The 23,535-nt window shown below is 51.2% G+C and overlaps 1 protein-coding gene and 1 pseudogene across 1 annotated transcript; one reads left to right on the plus strand and one right to left on the minus strand.

Annotated features, from left to right (window-relative positions):
* Positions 1 to 15,459: 15,459 nt before the first annotated feature.
* On the plus strand, positions 15,460 to 16,637 carry LOC125507320 (wall-associated receptor kinase 3 pseudogene; annotated as a pseudogene).
* Positions 16,638 to 17,223: 586 nt separating this feature from the next.
* LOC125556619 (wall-associated receptor kinase 2-like) lies at positions 17,224 to 20,441 on the minus strand. Its single transcript, XM_087521655.1, has 3 exons — positions 19,414 to 20,441; positions 18,929 to 19,075; positions 17,224 to 18,590 (listed from the first exon to the last, which is right to left on the minus strand). The coding sequence occupies exons 1-3, from the start codon at positions 20,405 to 20,407 to the stop codon at positions 17,374 to 17,376; spliced, it is 2,358 nt and encodes a 785-aa protein (XP_087377781.1). The 5' UTR covers positions 20,408 to 20,441; the 3' UTR covers positions 17,224 to 17,373.
* Between the last annotated feature and the right edge of the window lie 3,094 nt (positions 20,442 to 23,535).

The raw sequence follows: 23,535 nt of genomic DNA on the forward strand, positions 1-23,535 counted from the left end.
CAGCCCCGCACTGCCATCAAGTCCCAAGCATTGGCCGACTTCCTCGTCGACTGGGCCGAGACCCAGTACTTGCCGCCGGCTCCCGACTCCACCCATTGGCGCATGCACTTCGACGGGTCCAAGATGTGCACCGGCTTGGGAGTCGGCATCGTCCTTACCTCTCCCAAAGGCGACAAGCTCAGATACACGCTACAAATCCACTTTGCCGCCTCCAACAATGTGGCCGAGTACGAGGCGCTCATACACGGGCTCCGGCTTGCCAAAGAACTTGGCATTCGCCGGATCCTATGTTATGGCGACTCGGACCTGGTAGTCCAGCAGTCATCCGGTGACTGGGATGCCAAGGACGCGAACATGGCGAGCTACCGTTTCCTGGTCCAACAACTCAGCGGATGCTTTGAAGGATGCGAGTTCCTCCACGTACCTCGAGCCGACAACGAGCCAGCCGATGCCCTGGCTCGAATAGGCTCCACCCGGCAAACAATTCCAACCGACGTCGCTCTACAACGCCTCCTCAAGCCGTCCATCAAGCCATCTCCGGAATCCGATTCCATCTTCGTGCCGCCTGACCCCGATGCGGCCAGGTCCGGCTCGAAGAATCAAGTAGCCGACCCCAAGACCCCCGTAGCCAGCCCGGCGACTGCGGTAGCCGGCTCGGGGACTGCGGTAGCCGGCTCGGGGACTGCGGTAGCCGGCCCGGGGACCGCAGTAGCCGGCCCGGGGACTGCACCAGCACTACAGCCGGCGGCTGACTCCAGCACCTCACCGCCCAGCCCGCCCACCCTGGTGGCAGTAGCCACTTTGGTAGTAGAAGAAGTCGCGGCCCCGTCATGGGCTCAGTCCATCCTCAACTTCCTAGTAAACCAAGACCTGCCGGCTGACGAAACAGAAGCAAGACAAGTCCAGCGCCGAGCCGGAGCATACACAATCGTCAACATAGAACTACTCAAGCGCAGCGTCACCGGAGTCCTCCAGCGATGCGTCGAGCAAGAGAAGGGCATTGCAATCCTCGCAGACATTCACCAAGGAGAGTGCGGCCACCTGCGGCCTCAAGATCACTTGTCGCCAAAGCCTTCCGCCATGGTTTCTTCTAGCCGACTGCGTTGGACGACCCCAAAGAATTAGTCAAGCATTGCAAGGGATGCCAGCTCTTCAGCTCCAAGCAACACATGCCGGCTTCGGCACTCAAGACCATTCCCCTCACTTGGCCCTTTGCTGTTTGGGGACTGGACATGGTGGGCCCATTCAAGACGGCGTGCGGTGGCATGACGCATTTGCTCGTCGCCGTGGACAAATTCACCAAGTGAGTTGAGGCGAAGCTGATCAAGAAGCTGAATGGGCAGACTGCCGTGACGTTCATCGCGGACATAACAACTCGGTACGGCGTGGCGCACAGCATCATCACCGACAATGGCACGAATTTCGCCAAAGGAGCCTTGGCACGTTTCTGCGCAGCCCAAGGTATCCGGCTGGACTTAGCATCCGTCGCCCACCCGCAGTCAAACGGCCAGGTCGAGCGAGCCAACGGCCTCATCCTCTCCGGCATCAAGCCCCGACTGGTTGTACCTCTGGAGCGCTCAGCCGGCTGTTGGCTCGATGAGCTGCCGGCTGTCCTCTGGAGTCTGCGCACTACACCAAACAAGTCAACCGGCTTCACCTCCTTCTTCCTTGTGTATGGTGCCGAGGCGGTCATCCCAACTGACATCGAGTTCGACTCGCCTCGAGTAACCATGTACACTGAAGCGGAGGCCAAGGAAGCACGAGAAGACGGCGTCGACCTGCTGGAAGAAAGCCGGCTGTTAGCTCTCAGCCGGTCTGTAATTTACCAGCAGGGTTTGCGCCGCTACCACAGCCGGAAGGTCAGGCCAAGATCTTTCCAAGAGGGCGACCTTGTGCTCCGGCTGATTCAGCGAACAGCCGGCCAGCACAAGCTCTCAGCCCCTTGGGAAGGCCCTTTCGTCATCAGCAGAGCTCTAGGCAACGACTCCTACTACCTGATCGACGCACATAAGCCGAAGGCACGCAAGAGAGACGACTCCGGCAAGGAGTCGGAACGGCCATGGAACGCCAACCTCCTTCGGAGATTTTATAGTTGAAAGGCAGTATGTATCACGCTAACCTTTGTATTAAGTACAAGACAATAGGCTCCCCGAGGAGGGCTCGGGGACTGCCATCCCTTATTTATGAATGAAAATATCATGCTTGTCGTATCATTTACTTATTCCGTCCGGCACCGAGCCCGACTAGTCGGCTCGGGGACTGGCCGACTGAAGTTATATTAGAAGCCCTACCCGCAGTCAGACAAGTAGTGTGCGGCTCTCAAGCCTTCCCTTGCCAAAAGTCGCAGTTCGAAGAATCGGCTGTCCGGCTGGCAAGGGTTAAAGGTAGGAACGACCGCCCACACGAAAAACGGCTAGGGACTAACGGACTAATATAACAAAGCCGGTTTTTCCCACACCGCCGACCGGCTACCAGAGTAGCCGGCCGGCCGGTTTCCATTCACTTTACTTTAAATCCAAGAAAGCTTAAGTACTTGCCTCCCCAAAGAGGGAAGGCGGCAAAGGAAAAAGCCTAAGGATAAACAAGCATACGCGAATGGAAACCAAACATGCACATGATAATATTTACACAAAAAGACCTCCTAGAGGCCAGCATTCAACATAGTTTGGATACACCCCCAGTGGGTGGAACTGCGAAACTTAACAAAAGATTGTTCAAAGACAACAAAGCAGGAAAGATAAAGACGGCAGGTCAAGCTGGCGGAGCGGCCGACTGGTTGGCGGAGACGGTCGCGCCGGCTGAAGGAGCGGCCGGCTGACGAACTTCGGCCTGGTCGCCGCCTCCCACAGAGGGCGCGCTTCCACGCGCCTCGTTGCTGGAGGCACGGTCGGCCTGAGGTCGGCTGGTTGTTCCACCAGCCGGCTCGACGTCTCCGCCGTCGTCGTCTTCGTCTTCTTCGCCCTCGTCGCTAGAGGCGATCTCCTCCGCCGAGTCCTCGCCCACCGCCGGGTTCAGCCCGAACCACTCCTCCGGCTGCGCGACACCGTCATCGTCGATTTCGGGTGCGAAAACGCTGATGTCGGTGCACTCGGCGATCGTTGAAGCCCGCTGGGCGATAGCCGGCCTCACCGCCTCCAGCTCCGCGTCGGCCTCCATCCGCCAAGTGCGCAGCTGGTCCAGGCTCAGCCCTGGGTACCAAGCCCGGACGAACTCCAACGCCCGCCCGGCTCCGAGGCGGGCCGCTGACGCTTTTCAAGCTTCGAAGCGACCAACTGCGACTTCCAGCCAGTCGGTAGTTCGGCTCGGAGTGCGAGGGATCGTCTCACCGGGCCAGAGGGCGGCCAGCACTTGCGCCTCGGCACGTTGGAGCCGGCGAAGCATCCGATGAGCCGGCTGCAACCGTGCCTGGACAGCCAGAAGCTGCTCCTCAAGGGTCCGGTTTGCATCCGGCGCGATGTCAGCCCCCGCTTGCCGGCGCGCCTCGCGATGGGCCTCAATGCTTTGGGCGGCGAAGGCGGAGTAGCCTGGGAAGTAATCTGCAAGAAACAACAAGCAAGAGCTCAAGATAAGTCAAAAAACCCAAGCGGCAAGTGGCAGGAGAGGGCCGAGGAAGGCAGCTTACCGTCGATCAAGTCTTCGATCCGGCCGAAGCCTTCGTCCAGGCCTCGCCGGGTCTCAGACCAGGTCGCCGCCGCCATCTCATACTCCGCCATCAAAGCGTCTTCGCTTTCCCGCGCCGCCTGCAGGGCCGCTTTGTGGCTTTCCTCTTGATCGGCCAGCTTCTTGGCCAGGCGATCCCGTTCCTGGGCCAAGGCAGTGCACTCGGCCTCTTTGGCGTGAAGGGCGGCCTTCGCTTCGCCAAGCTCCTTCCTCAAGTCGGCGTTGGCTCCTGAAGACAAAGAAAGAAAAAAAAAGATCAATAAGAAAGAGTCGTCAAGAAAGATTCGACCCGACTGCGCAGCAGTCGGCCCGAATCTCGGGGACTACACCCAGTGGGTGCGCTGACGCGCCCCCACAGGAGATAAACCAAACCAAGTATTTACTTCTGCTGTCGGCCAGGTCGTCGGTCCGCCGGCTCAACTCTCGAGCCTGGGAGTCGAAGGCGGCAGCACGAAGGTTGTGGTATTCCTGAAAGTTTAGAAAGAGAGCAAAGTAAGGTGGCCGTCGAGAAAGATCCGACCCGACTGTGCAGCAGTCGGCCCGGATCTCGGGGACTACACCCAGTGGGTGCGCTGACGCGCCCCCACGGAAGAAGTCAAGAAAACAAAGGAGCTAAGAGCGAAGGACTCACCCGGATAGTGGTTCGCGTCGACAAGAACTCTTGGTTGAGCTGTTGCAGCAGGGCGGCTTGAGCTTGTAGCCGGCTCCGGACCCCTTGAGCCGCCGCATCCAGCTCGCTGGTCCCCCCGCTGGGGGTCCACTCGGACATGGCGGTGCTGGCCGCCTCCAGATCTCCAGCCGGCTGGCCTGCGCCTGCGGCTTGGCGCAACTCCGGCGGAGCAGCGCCTCCTCCAGCACGCCGGCCCATCGCCAGCTGCACCTTGAGGCCGGCCCTGCTCTCTGGCTCGCCTCCGGCCGGCTCCTCCGGCGCCGCTGACGATTGACCGCCTTGGCCCGCTCCGGTTGGCGCCGCAGGCGGCGCTCTCCCGGCCAAGGCCACGGGCTCCTCCTCCCTCTCCAACAGCGGCGGGTCTTGGATGATCTCCTCCGCCAAGGGCAACAGGGTGTTGGGGGCCACGGCTCGGAGTGGAACGGCGAGCAGCGGAGGCTGGCTGCGCGAGCTTTCCGCCTCCGTCTCTGCGGGAGCCGCCTCCCTCTGGGCCTTGGCTACCGCTTCAGCCTGCCCCTTTGCCGCCTGGGCGGCCGCCTTCTCCGCCGCCTCGCGCTCTTCCCGCGCTTCGCGGGCGTTCCGCTCTGTGGCCTCCCTAAGATCGGCGCGGGGGTCCACGCGGCGGGAGCTCGAAGACCCTCCCGCCGGCCCCTCGACGGAGCCGCCCGGGCCCCGCTCAAGAGAAAGCGGTGCCCTGTCTAGCAAGCGAAGGAAAGTTAAGAAGACGTTCGAAGGAAAGAGAACAACGACGAGACTGCGGCAAAGCAATTAAAGACTTACGCCGAGACCGCCTGGGGCTGTTTCACAGCCTTGCGAAAGCGGGCCGCCTTCGCGGCCGCCTCTTCTCGCTTCGTCACCACGGCGGAAGGTTTGGACTTCTTCGGCCGACTGCCGAAGAGGCCTAGAGCAGCCTGACGCTTCTGCGCGCCGCCGGCAGCCGGCGCGACGGATGAGCCCGCGCCCTGTTGGTCGGCCGCCGGCTGGCGACGCGGAGCGACTTCGGCTTCCAAGTCTTCCGGCCAGTCCTCGAAGCTCGCGGTGAACCTTGAGCCTCCGGGTTCGGCACTGTCCCCCACGACGGCGTCTTCCATGGCAGCCGCCCCCAAGTCCGGGTCGTCGACATCATCCACCGTGCGGTCGGGGGCGTACTGGCGTTCGATCCCTGCCGTCCCGGCCGGCGGCGGAAGAAGAGGGTTCTGCACAGAGAACCAGCTGGTCAGAAGCCGGCCGTCACGAAGCCGGCTGACGACGAAAAAGAAGATAAAGAGACAAACTTACCACGGGTGGTGGATTTGCGCGAGAATACGGCGCCTTGCCGTACTGCCAGTCCCCGCTGAGCTTGCAATTGGCGATGTAGTTGACCATAAGCGCCACTTCCGCGTGGGGCATCTTCCATGTGCTCAGCCGGCTTGGGTCGAAGCGGCCGCTCATCTGACACATCATATGGGTCCGGCTCTGGAGAGGAAGGATCCGGCGCTCCACGAAGGCGGCCACCAAGTCGGCCCCGCGCAAGCCTTCCGACTGAATCAGCACCCGAAGCCGGGAGATGGCGGCGTTCCCGGCCGAAGACAACGACCGGGATCGGAAGCTCCATAAGGGCTGCCTCCCAGCCGGCGGGCCGGCTACGTAAGCCGGCAGGTTGATGTAGTCTTCTTGCTCGGCGATGTTCCTCACATAGAAATAAGATCTCTACCAGACCTTTACCGACTGGATCAGGGGGATGGGCGGGAACGGATTGTTCTCGCCCGCCCTCCTCATGGCGATGAAGGCTCCGCAGGGGGCCGGCACGCCGGCGACGACTGTGCCGAGCTTGCTCTGGAAGAACTCTCCCCAGAGCTCCAGCGTGGGGAGCAGCCCTAAGAAGCCTTCGCAGAGGGAGACGAAGGCCAACAGCAGCATCACCGCATTGGGCGTGAGGTGATGCGGCTGGAGGTTGTAGAATTCGAGGAAGGAACGCAGAAACCCGCTCGCCGGGAGGCCGAAGCTGCGCAGGCAGTGCGAGCGGAAGACGACCCGCTCGCCCTCCTCCGGCGCCGGCGAGATCTCCCTCTCGGGCGCCAGGCGGACCTGAACGCGGTCGGCGCCGGGCAGGCGCCGGGTCTGGCGAAGGAACTCCACGTGATCTTCATGGACGTTAGAGCCGTCCCAGGAGCTTGACAATGCCATGGGAGCGAGGTGGCGTGGAGACACGACGGCGCTGAGACGGGAGGCTGCGGCGGGAGGGAGAGGAAGAAGACGAGAGTTAAGGAGGGACGGAGTGGGAGGGAGCGTGCGAACCTCTGTCACTCCCCCTCCTCCCCCTACTTATAGGCTCACGTGGCGGAGCCGAGGAGGCGTGGCGTGGGGAAGCGTGGGGGTCGATCGTGCCCACTTCCCACGCCCCGCGATTACCGATCCTTAATGACGAGACGAAAACTGCCTTGAGAAGGCGAGCGGCCCTGTGGGCCATGGGAGATCCGCGCCCGGACCGAGGCTCGCGAGTGGCGGGCCCGGGCCTGCGGCGACGTCCCATCGCGCGCGTGCGCTCGCAGGATCCTGCCGCCACGTGGCCGCGAGAGGGCCCGTGGTCAGCACGCAGGCCCCCTCTCCTCCCGCCTACGCGGGGTTATCTGAAGTCAGCGTACGCCCACAGAGCCGGCTCTTCAGGATAGGAAGCTGACCAAGCTTCTCGTCCCCTTGTTCGCCTCGGAGCTCGATCAGCTTCGGGGACTACTGTCGGAGTAAATGGCCATGGGTAGCCTAGCTGGCTTCCCCTGGCACTTCTGCAAAAACTACGAGCCAGCCCAGCTCTCAAGAATCCAAGACATAGGGCCACCTTCCCCCCGCCGGCTGCGATCCAGGCCGGCTTTGGGAAGGCGGTCCGACTTTAACCTTCATGAGAGGGCCGACTCCAAGAAGCCGGCTACGAGAAGGCCGACTCCTTCGAGCCGGCTCCCCATAAAGTAGTCAAGACCGTACCCACGAAGTTTGCACCCACCTAACGGCGGTATGACGGGGCATGGCTACAGAAGAGCCTGCCACCCCCGAATCCCGGGGCACGCCTGGCACAGTGCGCCGTACGAGGTAGGCATGACCCGTCCGGCGCAGCACTGTTGCCATGTTGACCCCGGCGTCACCCGCGACGGGCCGCCAGCGTGGCCCACAGGCAGTAGGCCCCTTAGAGCAGAGAGACGGCCGAAGGCGGCCACGCTTCCAACCAGCCGGCCCAAGACGGAGCCAGCTCCCCGCAGCCGGCCCGCCGCTTTCCTCGAAGAGGACGCCCCATTAAGGAGACAAGACGCGGTAAGGCTACAGCGATCGTCCGACAGGCGCGGTACTATAGCCGCGCTTACCACGATGAAGCTCACGTCAACAAGATGAAGCCACACTGACCAAGGAGCTGGTAGCCGGCGGGACCCACCAGTCGGTGGGCCCCAGCAGCCGGTGCAGGAGCCGGCGAGCGCAGTCACAGACGGCTGGGCCCCGCGCCCAGTCGGATTACCATTGTACCCCCGGGCGGTAGGCCTATATAAACCCCCCGGAGCACCCATGCAAAGGGTTCGACCCCCTGCTAGTTCTAGACACCATACAAGGAGAAGAAGCAGGCTAGCCGTGCCCTTTCTTCCTCCCCCCCCCAAAACAGCTCAAGGAGCGTTGTGTAGCTACTTGATTCATCCAGTGAGCATGCGGAGACCCCGCAGAGCAGCAGTAGGGGTGTTATCTCCTTGGAGAGCCCCGAAGCTGGGTAAGATCCTCCGGCGTGCACGTCTTCGCCTCATCCCGCTTCCAGGCACCGGCGACGTCTTACTGGTTCCCACAAAGATAAGCCACCTGTTGGCATATGTCGCACCTACCACCTGACAGACGGCCAGAGGGTGCGGGAGCCACCGGGGAGGTGCGGGGAGGCGTGGAACGGGCGGATCCGGTCGTGAGGGCCCCAGATCCGGTCATGGCGCGGGCGGAGGAGGTCGGCGGGGGCCATGGCAGGTGCGGCGGCGCGCTCGCCGGCCGGAGCGGCCTGCCGGCGTCGAGGGGCGGCGAGCCCGAGCCGGTAGCAGGGCTTCGCGCGGGGAGGCGCGGTGGTGGCGGCGATTGGCGGTGGAGCGCGGCGCGCAGGGCGGCGCGAGCGGGCGGCTTGCCGGCGGAAGACACAGTCGCCGGCGAGGAACGGCGGAGGCGGCGGCCGGCGACGGAGGCATGTGGCGGCGGGGCGACGGAGCAGGTGCGGGCCGGGCGGCACGCAGATCTGGGCCCGCGCGGGCCCCGGATGGGCTCCCCGGGCCGGCGCGGTGGGGAGGAGTGAGAGAAGGCGGCGCGGGGTGACGTGTCGCGCCCGGATTGGTTGGCCACGGCGGCGGGGCTAATGTGGCATGATGTGATTCGCCGGAGTGAGGTGGAACGGTGGATATGTCCAGCCGGTGAGGATGCGTCCGGTGGCGCGCGGAGGAGGAGGTTAGGGTTTCATCTGCGCGAATTTTGGAGGGGATCACATATATATAGGTAGAGGGAGCTAGGAGAGTCCAAATGAGGTGTGGTTTGCGTCCACGCGATCGTGATCGAACGGCCTAGGTGATGGAAGGGGTTTAGGTGGATTTTGGGCCACTTCAGAGGGGTGTTAGGCTGCAACACACACAAGGCCTTTTCGGTCCCTCGGTTAACCGTTGGAGTATCAAACGAAGTCCAAATGGCACGAAACTTGACAGGCGGTCTACCGGTAGTAAACCAAGGCCGCATGACAAGTCTCGGTTCAATCCGAAAACGTTTAACACCCGCACACGAAAAGAGGTAGAGAGGGACACTGGAGGACATAGGAGCGCCGGAATGCAAAACGGACAACGGGGAAAATGCTCGGATGCATGAGACAAACATGTATGCAAATGAAATGCACATGATGACATGATATGTGATGCATGACACGCAAGCAAAGATAAGGAAACAACAGCGAATAACTGGAAGACACCTGGCACATCGGTCTCGTGGCGTTACACGCCACCCCAGGGACATCACCGCACGGACATCACCGGCCTCGCCCTGTTTCAAGAAATGTTCAGAACAAATTTGTTAGACTCGATCAATTCTGAAGAAACCACTTTGTCGTCAGACACATACATACATACATACAGGATGCAAAAGAAGAAGAAACATAGCAGGGACCTGGTCGATCATAAGATAGTGTTCATATCGTTAGGAAGAAATAGGCCATTGTATAGCTCACATAAACAGATCTGCTACTATGCACAACACGAGCACCCACTTGCACTTGGTATATTTCTGTATCTAGGACACCCAGCACTTAGAACACTTGGGCTAGCCTAATGTATAGACGTGTTTGCAATAGGAGGCAATGGAACTGAAACACAAGTAGCACATGAACAAATAGCGAAAGAAATAGAAGGACGACCTTGTGTGGTGGCCGGGGTGGACGAGGGTGTCCTCCTGGTCAGCTCAGGCATCCTCTTGCACCAAATCAAACAGAAAAATGTTGAAGCATGTCGAATAACTAAGCGCACATGTATATATATAATATAGAAGCACCAGAAGCACATATATATCCTATTTCTTCCACAAAGTGTGTATATAGATAGGTCAGATTTTTGAATGCATTGTTGTTGTAAAAAACAAATATGTTGTTGAGGAATTTGACTAGATTTTAGATATGTTAAGCAGAGGCAAGAGTATTCCCTCAATCAATCAACCTGCTACAATAGTACTAACTATACTAGACAGGGACGAATTTGACAAGAGAAAGCATTGTGGTATCAAACTGAAACACGATTCAGTCGCAAAACAACCACCAACCTTACTTAGTACGTGAGCATCAAGGACACACACATCATACAGGTGCAAATATGATATGAGCTTTTAAGGGCCACAACAGAAACTAGGCTACAACATAGCAGTGATAGAAAAAACCTCACAGTAAAGTCGAGAGGGATCAACCTTGTGTGGGGAGACAATTTCCTCCTCCTCATGCATGTCGACCAAAGAGGGTTCCTGCTCCATCCAAATAGAACAAAGAAATAAAGATGGGTCACAGAAAGAGCTAGCAACTATTCTTACAGAACAAACTGCAGCTGTAATGCAGCTGTAATATTCAGATATAAGCAGCTTCACATGTAAACCTATATTTCAATTCATAGCCTTTTCGGATAATTGTTGGTGGGTTTTGGTCAAGGAAACTTTGGACTTGGAGATGAAGTACCTGAACATAGTTTTTTCTTCTCAACCGTCAAGCTGCGAAGCAGTCTAATTTTGTGAGCGCTGAAGGAGAGATCATCCAAAACAGTCGCATCGTCGTTGGCTCGTATGAGCCTGAACTTTTCCTGGAAGCATGACACATGAAAAAATCATCTTCTGTGAATGACAAATGTGACTGGCGTCAGCTGATATCACAGGAGACCTACACTTTATGATGTTCTAGATGGACAATTGCACTAAAAAACTGCCTATACCAGACTCTAGATTGACCCTCAAGGCCTTAAGTAGTCAACAATTACATGTCTGAAGAAATAATGCTCGTGCTTGGGGTCATTGTTTAGAGGAGATCCCTTCAGACTCCAGGGCGTCTGACAAAGACCAATATGGTTTTTCTGCAGACTCCAGGAAGAAATAAGGCACTGTACTAGCGCGACATCAAAACAGTAGTGATTTTGCTTCTCTGCTACAAACTGGATTTTCAATTAGCAGGCGCATCTGAATTCGTGGACCTCCTGACGGGCTAGCATCGACACCTGTATGAAAGTTACAGCTTCACAAATCACCCCGAGCAGAGCATGCTTGCCAGTGCAGTACGTGTAGCATTATACTGTACTAGCAGCACCTACCGAGCTAGGACGTTGCAAAGTCGTAAGGAAGGAGGAACATGGAGCTCAGCAAGGCGAGCAAGGGAAGCAGTAAGTAGGACATGAACCAACCTGCGAGGGGTGGGGCGTGAGGGCGGTGCGGAGGAGGGTCTGCTCCAGCGCGATGTGGACGAAGCTCCACTGGCTGCTCCTTGAGGACGTCCCAGTCCACGGCCCGGCCTCGGCGCAAGGCGGCGACCCAGAGCACGATGTACCACCAGCGGCCGTCGGTGCTCATGTCACCCTTGTGGACGTTGAGGCCGAAGAGGACGACGAGGTGGCAGAGGTCGCAGCCCAGGAGCGCCTGGTGGGAGAGCGGTGGGAGATCCATCGTCGGGCGGGCGGCCAACCGGAGAGCCGGCGCGGAGCTGACCAAACGGAACCCTAGCGCGTCGGCCGACCTGCTCGACTCGATCTGGGGCATAGGGTAGGGAGAGATGGTGAGGGAAGGGAGGGACGAGGTCGGCGGCGGTGGTGAGGAGGGCTGCGAGGTCGGCGGTGGCTGGGAGCGGCAGGGCGAGGACTGGATCGGGGAAAGGAGGCCGGGGAGAGGACTGGATCGAGGGAGGAGGTGGCGGCGGCTGCGAGGAGAGGAGGGGTGCGATGGGGGGAGTGGATGGGATCTGACCTAGGGTTTGGGCTGCGGGTGGGGGTATCTCTTTTTCATTTTTTTTTCTTTTTTTCTGTAGATAGATGGATGGATGGATGTGGGATGGAGAGATGGATGGATGGATGGATGGGCGCCATGTCATCGATCCGTGGGAAGAGTCCTGATTGGTTCGAAAAACCAGTGATTTAAAAAAGTGTCTTAGTACTAAAAATAGAGGAATTTTGTGAAGTAGCTATCAAAAATATTTTGCAAAATGGCACCACACAAATTTTCACTAGAGTTAGACCACATTTTATGGAGAAGGACCAATTTCTATGCATTTCTGATCTTTCTAGCTATTTTTAATCATTTTCCGAGTGCCCAAATTGACTTTTTTTTCTAAAGGACCTACCATATATTTGTTGCAAAATTGTACCAAATCAATTTTCTAAAATACTAGGACATATTTAATGCACAATTGACCATATGATTGAGTATCAAAAATTTTGATCCACCTCTCATAAAAAAGACAAATTTCCGCTCATTCAGCAGGAAATGGGTCAAATTTGAACTGCAGCGTCCTCATTGTTTGTTATTTATTTTTTCCAAAAATCATTTGTAGGTACAAAAGTATCTATTTAATCAGAGAAACACCAAAAAATTCCAAGATTCAAGCACTAGCTAGGAACGGTCATTCCCGTCGTTTTGACCGCATTTTGAAACGGGTATAAAAAATTCAAAAAAATCAAAAAATTGGAAAACCTTCGCATTGTGTCATTATATGTGACCATGTTACCAGGAAAAATAGTAAACTTGTAATACGGCAATTCTTTTAAAAAACTGTTCTCAGAAACGAGCTATCATGTGTGGAGATCAATGACTTTCAAGCCAAATGATCAATCTTATGGCCACATTCATGGCATAGTTTGTTCAAATGATCTCATATTGTGCACAAGGGTGCACATTGGAATGGCAAACAATATTGACTAAGGAAGTTTTAATTTTCTTTGGACGAAAAACCATTTTCCATTTTTTGAGTGCCCAAAAGGAGGTTTTTTTGTGAAGGACCTCCAAAATAATTGTTGCAAAATTGGACCAAATCATTTTGATAGAATACTAGGACATATTTAATGCACAATTGACAAAATGGTTGGGTGTAAAAAGTTATGATCCAACTCTCGTGAAAAAGACAAATTTCCGTCGATTCAGTTGGAAGCGGGTCAAATTTGAACTGCAGGTGCCTCATAGTTTGCTCTTTATTTTTTCCAAAATTCATTTCTAGGTACATAAGTATCAATTTAATCAGAGAAACACCAAAAAATTCCAAGATTCAACCACTAGCTAGGAACAGTCATTCCCGCCATTTTGACCGCATTTTGAAACGGGCATAAAAAATTCAAAAAAATCAAAAAATTGGGAAACCTTCACATTGTGTCATTATATGTGGCCAAGTTCCTAGGAAAAATAACAAACTTGTAATACGGCAATTATTTAAAAAAATATTCTCAGAAACGAGCTATCACGTGTGGAGATCAATGGCTTTCAAGCCAAATGATCAATCTTATGGCCACATTCATGGCATAATTTGTTCAAATGATCCCATATTGTGCACAAGGGTGCATATTGGAATGACAAACAATGTTGCCTAAGGAAGTTTTCATTTTTTTTGGACGAAAAAACCATTTTCCATTTTTCGAGTGCCCAAATGGAGATTTTTTTGTGAAGGACCTCCAAAATAATTGTTGCAAAATTGGACCAAACCATTTTTCTAAAATACTAGGACATATTTAATGCACAGTTGACAAAATGGTTGGGTGTAAAAAGTTTTGATCCAACTCTCGTGAAAAAGACAAATTTCCGTCGATTCAGTTGGAAGCGGGTCAAATTTGAACTGCAGGTGCCTCATAGTTTGCTATTTATTTTGCCAAAAATCATTTCTAGTTACGCAAGTACCTATTTAATCAGAAATACATGGTTTGGTGGCGATACGTCGAGGTTTGGGCAGTGGCCGAGGGCCCCAACTCTAGAGCGCCTAAACTCGCATGCCCGCCGCGTGGTCACCGCGTGACCGTGGCGTTGCCATGTGTTCTAGGTGGCCTAGGCATGTCTAGTGGGTTGGGAACTCCCCAGGTAGGTGCTAGGAAGAAAATTACAACATAAGATTCTCACGAGGAGACCGATCGATGCTCAAACATGAATTAGCAGCCAAGTGTTTGATTAGCGGTAAAGGAAATGTACATGGCTAATGGGCGTGTGTTTTGGCTGAGGTTGATCAGTTACTAAGAAGACCGTCTTCAAAAAATTTCAGCTCAAAAGGAGGAGCCTAGGTGGTACTTGCTTTGCAAAATACCACACTAGACATAAATACGAATGTTGAAGCTGGGCTCAAAATAATGAATGAATTGAGCTGGCATTTGGTGGAGGATGGTTATTTGGGCATAGGAAAGCACTGTAGAAAATGGATACTATTTGGACATGCCAAAGTGGTACTTCCTTCACAAACTATTGTTCTGAACAGAATAGGAAAATGAATATTTTTGAATTATTTTTAAACTAGGCAAGGAAGGTTTTTTTACATATTTGACGAATATATGACCCAAAGAATTTATGAGATTGTTTGGGGAATTTTGGGAATGACAGAAATATAGGTTGCTTCACAACCTAGGTCAAAAACTGCCACATGGACATGACACATAGGCAAAACTGATGAGGTGGCGCCTAGTCATAGCAATCCACCACAATTTACAAGGCTATGACCATCTATATTGGTCGTTAACAACTAGAAATAAGGCAGCGGACTAGCGTTGTTTGCTTTATGACCATTTCGTGTAAGGAAATTACGACCTTTCTGACCAAAATGGTCGCAATGGTTTAGGGTTTGGAGCCCCCCGAACAGCTTTTGACCAATTGGTCTCAAATGGTCATAGATCTATGACCAATTCTTCCAGGGTCACTAACAGAAGGTCAACAGTTGACATATTTCTTGTAGTGGCTGAGATTGGTTTGGGCGGCGCTGGAGGAAGACATGGCTTGGGACTATCGAGCAGCTAGGGTTTGGAAGAGGAGGCTCTGATACAATGTGCGAATAGGCGAAAGCGTCTTACCCTCGATGTGAGGGGGCGCATTACGTGTTATAGGCTGCAGGGGCGCACCTCCCTGACAATAGCGCATACAAGTTTGTTGGAGAAGATTACAACTTGGAGAGGAAGAGATAAAGAGATAAGAGGTTTTACAAGATATTGAATGACTTGTCTAACAACCTAGTCTATCTCTTGTACGTCTCCTGTGCGCCAACTCTGAAGGCCAATGTAACATGTATATGTGTTTAACAGCCGCAAGTCCTTTAAAGGTGAGCAACTCTCTGCAACTTCGGGAGGATTTCCTTAGTTTTGCCTTTTCAAATAATGACAACAACAGCTAGTAATTCAATAATGGTCATTCTGAAAAGATACTACTCCCTTCGTCTAGAATTACTTGTCGTAGAAATGGATAAAAATCGATGTATGTAGGACTAAAATACCATCTAGATAAATCCATTTCCGCAACAAGTAATTTTGGACGGAGGGAGTATCTCACAACAGTATGGTGTATTTGCATTCTCATCATTAAAGTGCTACACAAATATATTTTCTTTCATTTCTTAGCATGTGGGGTTTATCCAAGGCATTATTCTGCCATGGTAATATTAATATCATATGTATTCAGCTACAAGTGTCATTGTAGGAGTTGCGAGTGGGACGGCTCTCATACTTATGGTTTTCGTTGGATTATTCATTTTCTCCAAATAAAATGTCGAAGGGCGCAAATGTTGAAACGTAAGTTCTTCGAGCAGAATCGTGGGCAACTACTGCAACAATTGGTGTCTCAGAGAGCTGATATTGCAGAAAAAATGATCATAACCTTGGAAGAGCTAGAGAAGGCAACAAATAATTTTGATAAATCTCGTGAGCTTGGTGGTGGAGGGCATGGTACTGTCTATAAGGGGATTTTATCATACCTCCATGTTGTCGCCATCAAGAAACCAAAGAAGGTAGTTCAAAAGGAGATTGATGAGTTCATTAATGAGGTTGCCATACTATCATAGGTCAATCACCGAAATGTCATAAAACTCTATAGTTGTTGTCTTGAAACTAAAGTACCGATGTTGATATATGAGTTCATATCCAACGGAACCCTTTATGATCATCTTCATGTTGAAGGACCAAGATCATTGTCATGGGACAATAGGCTGCGGATAGCAGTTGAAACAGCCAGATCCCTCGCATATCTTCACTCAACAGCTTCGGTACCTATCATCCATAGAGACATCAAGTCTGTTAATATACTATTGGATAATACTCTAACATCGAAGGTAGCAGATTTTGGAGCTTCAAGGTATATTTCCGTGGGGAAATGGGGTTTAACAACAATGGTGCAAGGTACAGTTGGATATTTAGATCCTATGTACTTCTACACCGGACGGCTTACCGAGAAAAATGATGTTTATAGCATTGCAGTCATGCTAATCGAGTTGTTGACAAGAAAGAAGCCATTTCCATATGTGTCTTTAGAAGGAGATGGCCTTGTTGTATACTTTGTTTCCTTGTTTGCAAAAGGCAATCTGTTGGAGATACTAGATCCACAAGTTATGGAAGAAGGAGGAAAGGATGTTAATGAAGTAGCTATACTTGCCGTAGCATGTGTAAAACTAAGAGGAGAGGATCGTCCAACCATGCGTCAAGTGGAGTTGACACTGGAAAACTTCCATTCACCCAAGCAATATGTCATGGATGATGTGGTGGTTGATAAATCCAAGAAGAATAGAACTTGAAAAATATCCTTACCAACTAATGATGGAAGAAGCAGCAACGAAGAGTCGACGAGGCAGTATAGCATGAAAGAAGAGTACATGCTTTAGGTCCAGATCTCAACAATATATGTTTAGTAGAGAGGCAAGATTCCCGTGCAACTAGATCGGCCGGGATCAGCTTCTTTGAAGCAATGCAACTGGATGCAACAGCAACAATATACTATTTTATTTCAGAACACAAAAAATACTATTTTTATTTCTGAGTTCACATCTCACCAAACACGTACGCCTGCTGTACGTGCAACACTTACGAGATTCAGAAGATTACTTAATTAATTAGTTACTCTACTATACATCTCCCATCGATCTGCTTTTTCTCCCGGAATCATGGAATATTTTGAACGTCTAGTGTGATCCGCACTACTTAATTTGGTTCAACAACTTCGTGTTGTGTCAGTGCGAAATAATATCCTTTCGACCTAGCTTTACACACAGGTGTGAAGTGTGGTGTCCTTTTGCTGATACAATATTGTGAAACAGCATCTAGCTAGCTGGCTGGCTTCCTCGACCAATGCCGGGAAAGTTCATGCAGAGATTCCCACGCACAAGCCTGGAAAGGAGTACGCGTGCATCTCGTTCGGTCAAAACAAGCATGAAATTCCTTTCAAAAAAAAAAAAACAAGCATGAAATTGGGAAGACAACGCAACTATTTTACTAGTAAGTTCACAAATACACGTAGTATTTGACACGTACTAAGACAAATGGTCCGAAATAGCATCTAAAAAACACTCTAGATTAACTCAATCAAATGTAACTTTATCGCCAAAAAGAAAGTAAACAAGCTTAACGAGGGTATGTCGCAGACAATATGAACTCTTCTTCTTGACTGTGTCTTCTGCTACTACCTTCCTCGAAGCTTGTAATTCTTCTAGTTGATGGATAACTCGCTACAGCATAGTTCTCCCCATTCCGTTGCCCTCGCAGGTCGTATGTGGCACTCTCATTATTGGTTGCTAGGAGGCCTTCGAGTGCCATCTCCACTTGCCTCATGGTTGGTCTCTCTTCTCCTCTCATTTTGATGCATGACGCGGCTAGATCAGACACTTCTTGCACCTCACTACCTCCTTCCTCCATCACTTGTGGATCTACTATTTCACTTAGATTGCCTTCAGCATGCATTTCACCAAATTTAAGAACCAGCCCTTCGCCTTCGGCAGATAGATACATGTTTGGCCTCTTTCTAGTGAGCAGTTCAATGAGAAGCACTCCAAAGCTATAGACATCACTATTTTCTGATAGCCGTCCTGTGTAATAGTACATAGGATCTAAATATCCTCGAGTCCCCTGCACTGCTGTTGCTGTTGCCTCTGTCTGATCAATTGGTATGTACCTTGAAGTTCCAAAGTCTGAGACCTTTGATGTGAAGGCATCATCTAGCAGTATGTTGGAAGATTTGATATCCCTATGTATTATTGGAAATGAAACAGCAGAATGCAGGTAAGAGATAGCTTTGCCTACTTCACTTGCGATCTTCAGTCTGGCTTCCCATGGTATGGATCTTGGTGATTCTCGATGAAGGTGGTCACTAAGTGTTCCATTAGAAATGAACTCATATGCGAGCAAAGGGACTTCTTTCTCTAGACAACATCCATAAAGCTTGACAATATTCTTATGGTTGATCTGTGAAAGGATGGCAACCTCGTTTATGAACTCATCAATTTCTCTCTGGACCATAATCTTGGACTTCTTGATGGCCACGACATGTAAATCTGATAACATTCCTTTGTAGACAACACCATGGCCACCATCTCCGAGCTTACGAGTCTGATCAAAATTGTTTGTTGCTTTCTCTAGCTCTTCCAGTGGAATGATCATCTTCTCAGCAATGCCAGTTCTATGAGATACCAGCTGTTCCAACAGTTGTCCATGGTTTTGGATGAAGAACTTCCTTTTCAACATTTTCTTCTTGCGGTGCCTAAGATGACGTCTCATTATGATTATGCTCAAAACCAAAAGTAGAAGGCCTGGGCCAACAACTAGGGATAGACCAATGATTAATCCTGAAAAATACTCCCTTCATTCCAAAATATAGTGCGTCCACGCTTTCCGAAGTCTAATTTTGATCATAAATTTAACCAACGAGACCAACTGCGGCGGGAGAAAAAATTATATAATTGAAAACTTCTTTCGAATACGAATTCATTGATATAATTTTTGCACCCGCCGCAATCGGTCTTGGTAGTTAAATTTACGGTCAAAGTTGAAGCACGTGAATAGAGGAAGCACTACATTGTGGAATGGAGGGAATAGTACGTAGTCCTCAATTATTATCTTTTGAAGCATGTATACACATGATGCCAAATCTAGAAGGAATGAGGATGTTAGCACTACTGCTCACCTATATTGATGGTTCTGACACAGCCACCGGGTCTCCTTGGGTCCCCATGGCTTCCTCGGGGACAACTACAGTTGAAGGATCCGTAGGTATTGTTGCAATCGCCATAACACACAGTTTCCTCTCCTTGGAATTTGCACTCGTCCACATCTACATTCATATGTATAGCCAACCAAATTACGCATGCACTTGCTATTAAATTCATATGTTTGTCATAAACCAAAGTTTATACATCAATTGAGGAAGTCTTGTTTCTAAGTTAAATATTTCCAACTCAACAATTCCATGGTAGTGATCAGTCAGTAGACCCTTTAATCCAACATATATATTTTTTGGCGTCTATGAAATTATTTGCAACTTTGTCGATATTGAAATAACAATCATTTCCCAGGAGTAGTAGTTAGGCTAGAAGATCCATGTACAGTAGTTGCAGTAGTGATGGTGCAGTATAAAAAGCAAAGAAATATTGGGTGTATATGAAGGCTAACCTTGGCATCCGTCGGTGACATAAGGAGTGCCGTCGTAACCGACCTCGCAGGCGCAGAGGTAGCCTTTGGGGCCTGGAGAGCATTCGCTGTGTTTGCTCTTGCAGATACTCCTGGCTGCGTCTACCGTGCACTCGCTGGACCACTTCCCACCGGCGGTACCATCACGCCGGAGGACCTCCCACCCCAGGACAAGTGGGACTTCCACGGAAGAAAATGCCGACGGCGGAGGTCGGCTGCCGTCTGTACTTTCCAGCCAGTTATGCAAGGAGTAGTTATCGTCGAACCACCCCTCCATGGCGACGAACACGAGCCCGGGCATCACTTTATCCTTCGTATGGTTCCTGCCGAACCATGTCATCTGCACGTCATAGGAGACGCGGCCTAGGATATTGTCCACCGTCGTCTTACGGATGTCAGTGGTAAGGGGGTCCTGGCAGCAGTACAATCCGGAGCAGTACTTCCCAGGACCGCCGCCGGCAGGCGGCAAGCCGGTGAACCAGCTGGCGCCGGGGCAGAAGGAGGAGCAGCTGCCAATGCTGAGATTGCTGGTTTTATCCCGTAGAGTCGCCTCCACGTTGCAGCCAGTCACTACTAGCTCGTTACGGCCCACTGCCAGAGCGTAAGGTCCGTCGGCGTCGAGGCTGCCGCTAAGGAATGCGCCATGCCCGTCGCTGGCAGCGCCGATCGTCACGGTGCCGGTGTGGATGACCGTGACCGTGGCGCTCGAGATGGATATGTTGATGACTTGCAGAGTGCCGTCAATGCCGAGTAGCAGCCGCGGCGGGCTTGCGCCGTCGACGCAGGTGAGGTTGAACCCCGGCGAGTAGCAGCCGTGGCCGATGCCGAACGGGTACGGCACGCTCACGTTGCCGCAGGTAGTCCTGCAGCCCTGCTTCCCTATCATCGGCGGTGCCGCACTCGCGGCAGCCACCAGCAGCACTCTGGCGATGGATGAAACCACCCAGGTAAGCTGCATGTACGAACACGGACGCATGAATGATACTGTGATGGTCTGGTGGATGCTCTCCCTCTCGGCCCGTACGATTCAGACAGCTACACATATATGTGCAACCGTCACACACACTCGTGAGACTTGTGCAAATAAATTGCATTCCAACGCGGAAGCAACACGTACTGTACCGCGGGAGTTGTTGGTTGGGGTGGTGAACATTGTTCTTTGGTTACAATAATCTATTGTGCCCAGCATGCATGCATGCCATATAAAAGTTCTGAAATGAGATTCGACAAGATTACCTTGCATCCATCGCCTTCTGTATTGAGGAGTATAGGATAAACATCTAATTTAGTCACGGCACCAAAAGAATCCTTGTGCTGCCAGCTACAACAAACTATATACGAAGAATCCTCCTCTACACTTTGCTGCTCAAACTAGTTTAACTAAGAGCATCTCCAACAGACGCGCGGTCGCGCGGCGCGTTAAAAATCTTTTACAGCGTCGAAATAGATTTCACGCCACAGGTACCGCTCTAGCAGACGTACTAAAATTATAGCGCGCACACAACACAAGCAACATTTCTCACTCAACATAGAACTAAGAAGATCAAACACACAAAAAAATCAACAATAAATAGTTTAATTATTTATTACAACTCAAACAAATAGTTTATCTTTCAATACAATAAATAGTACAACAATACAACATCAAACATACCACAAGAAACTAGTTTTGGCGCCCATTTCATGCCCATCACTCCTCGATTAGATCCTTTTGAAGATCATCATGCGTTTCAGCATGTCGAATGGCATGCTAGGACACAATAAATCGGGCCACCCTTGCAGCCCTCCTCCGCACTCGCACGGGACATCCCAACAACTCATACCGAGAATAGTCTAAATCTTGCTCACGCTCATTTCTGATGATCATTTTATGCAGGATCACATAACCATAAATGATGTACCAAATGATCTTTTGATCCCAAAATCTAGCCGGTTCTATAACAATAGCAAATTGGTCTTGCAAAATCCCAAAAGCTCTCTCCACATCTTTCCTAACCGTTGCCTGGGCATTGTGGAAATTAAGATTTTTCCTTACCTTGCAGTGCCGTCAATAGCTTCACAAATGTTTGCCACCTTGGGTAGACGCCATCCACAATATAGTAGTCATAGTTGTATGTATGACCATTTGCTACAAACTCCACCTATGTAGTTTCACCATTTTCAATCTTATTCATGAGTGGTGACCGATTAAGAATGTTGATGTCATTCAAAGATCCAAGCTTTCTGAAAAAAGCATGCCAAATCCAAGTCTCCTGATCGGCTACTGCTTCAATGATTATAGTGGAGCCCTTTTTCTGGCCGTGGAATTGTCCATGAAATGCCTTATGACAGTTCTTCCAATTCTAATGCATGCAATCTATTGAGCCAAGCATACCTGGAAATCTGCAAGCTTTGTTCATCTCCAAAAGCCTTGCAGTGTCTTCAGCATTGGGAGCTCTCGAATATTCCGGACCAAACACACTTACACAATTCTGACTACGAAGCGCTTGACACATCATGGCTTGAATCTCACCCATGGCCAAGTGGTCATCAACAAGATCCGCCGGAATACGTATGGCAACATACGCAAAGCGGCGTCACCTTTTGAAAGGTGCTAGGCCCGAGTTCTCCGGCGGCATTCCTCCTTTGCTGAAAAACCGATCATGTCTCGCTAGTTTCTCCGTAATGCGTTTGAATAACTCGTTGCTCATCCTAAAATGGCGCCGAAAGTAGGACTTGGGGTTGTGGAATTCTCTGCAAAATAGTTCCTTATCAATCTGTTGTGGGAATCGATCCTATCCCTCCATAATTTCTGACGACCGATAACCGAACCACCGTGCTTCGGCTTTTTATTGCCGTGCATAGCTAGAATCATTGCGAGGTCCTCCTCCTCTTGAATACCAAATTCTTCGTCGGAAGAATCGTAGGATGAACTCATCTACAATATTGAATTTAAACTAGTTTAAAACTACAAACAACACGCACAAAATTCATCTATAAAATATAAAGTTAAAGTAATGGATACCTTGCAACCGTTTTGCCAAACACCTTGTGAGCGCTGAGTTGCAAACGGCCGTCGGGCGTTGTTTGTCGGAGGAATGGTGCGCTCAAGGGGCAGAGGCGAGGAGAGAAGGGGGAGGAAGCAGCGGCGGAGCGCAGGGATAGGCGGGGGAAGTGTCGATGGGTCACCGGAGCGAATGGGGAAGGTGCTGATGGAGGCGGCGCCGCCTGAAGATTCAGATCTGGCGGTTGGTGAGAGTCGCATGCCCAATTGCAATGTCCAGTATGCGGGAGCGGGCGCAGCAAATACACCGTGCGTGATGTCGATTTTCTCCACGCACTGAACCAAGTTTACCGCGCACGTGATTTTTGTGTGGCTGCTGGAAGGCCCGTTTCGGCCCCGCGCGCACAATGAACCGGTTTTTTCAGCACGCGGCTAAGATAGCGCACCTATTGGAGATGCTCTAAGAGTCAACTATTCCAAGTCTGTCAATGTGCGTGAAAGAAAATGCAGTTTTTTCTCAAATGTTAATATGTCATCTTGACACTTTCTCCTTCACTTATCTCGGGCAACCCCTCATCATCAAGCAAAAGATAGAGGGTTTCATCCCAGTGAATTGGAGATTAAAATAAGATGAAATGGTCGCTCCACACTTGGAATTCGGCTTATATGGGGGAACGCTCTGCCTGGTTAAACTAGTTCTCTACTCCCTGCTAAGTTTTCACACGGGCACTTTCCTCTTGCCCGCGTCCATAATTGTTCATATCCATAGATATACACAGTCTTTAGAGAAAATATATGGCATGAATGATATGGCACCCTCTTACTAAAGTATGCAAACCAAATATTTCTGATTGGACACACCCCAAAAACACAAGGCGGACGAGATTAGCCCAAACTGCATCATAAAAAAAAGGCGTGTCAAAAGTCGTCGTCCGCCCATTCTCAATGTTACACGCCCGTCTTCAATGGTATGCGGGTGTGTGCCTACAATACTTACACACGAACCACCAATACGTGCGTCACCTCACGTCGTGTCGCATCATGTGTCCGATCGAGTGGGCAACCGGCCAGCGGGTCGCACCGCACCGCAGGCGCTCATCGCATTCTATGGGACCGGCGTA

The sequence above is a fragment of the Triticum urartu genome, chromosome 5A (assembly GCF_056163025.1).
Source record: "Triticum urartu cultivar PI428250 chromosome 5A, HENAU_Tu73, whole genome shotgun sequence".
NCBI lineage: Eukaryota > Viridiplantae > Streptophyta > Magnoliopsida > Poales > Poaceae > Triticum > Triticum urartu.

Bases quoted from the DNA above. Each gene is read 5' to 3' on its own strand.
- LOC125556619 (XM_087521655.1), bottom strand. From the start codon at position 20,407: ATGCGTCCGTGTTCGTACATGCAGCTTACCTGGGTGGTTTCATCCATC. The intron at 19,076-19,413 runs GTTAGCCTTCAT...ATATGAATGTAG, and splicing joins TGTCACCGACGGATGCCAAG to ATGTGGACGAGTGCAAATTC. The intron at 18,591-18,928 runs GTGAGCAGTAGT...AGTATTTTTCAG, and splicing joins TGTCAGAACCATCAATATAG to GATTAATCATTGGTCTATCC.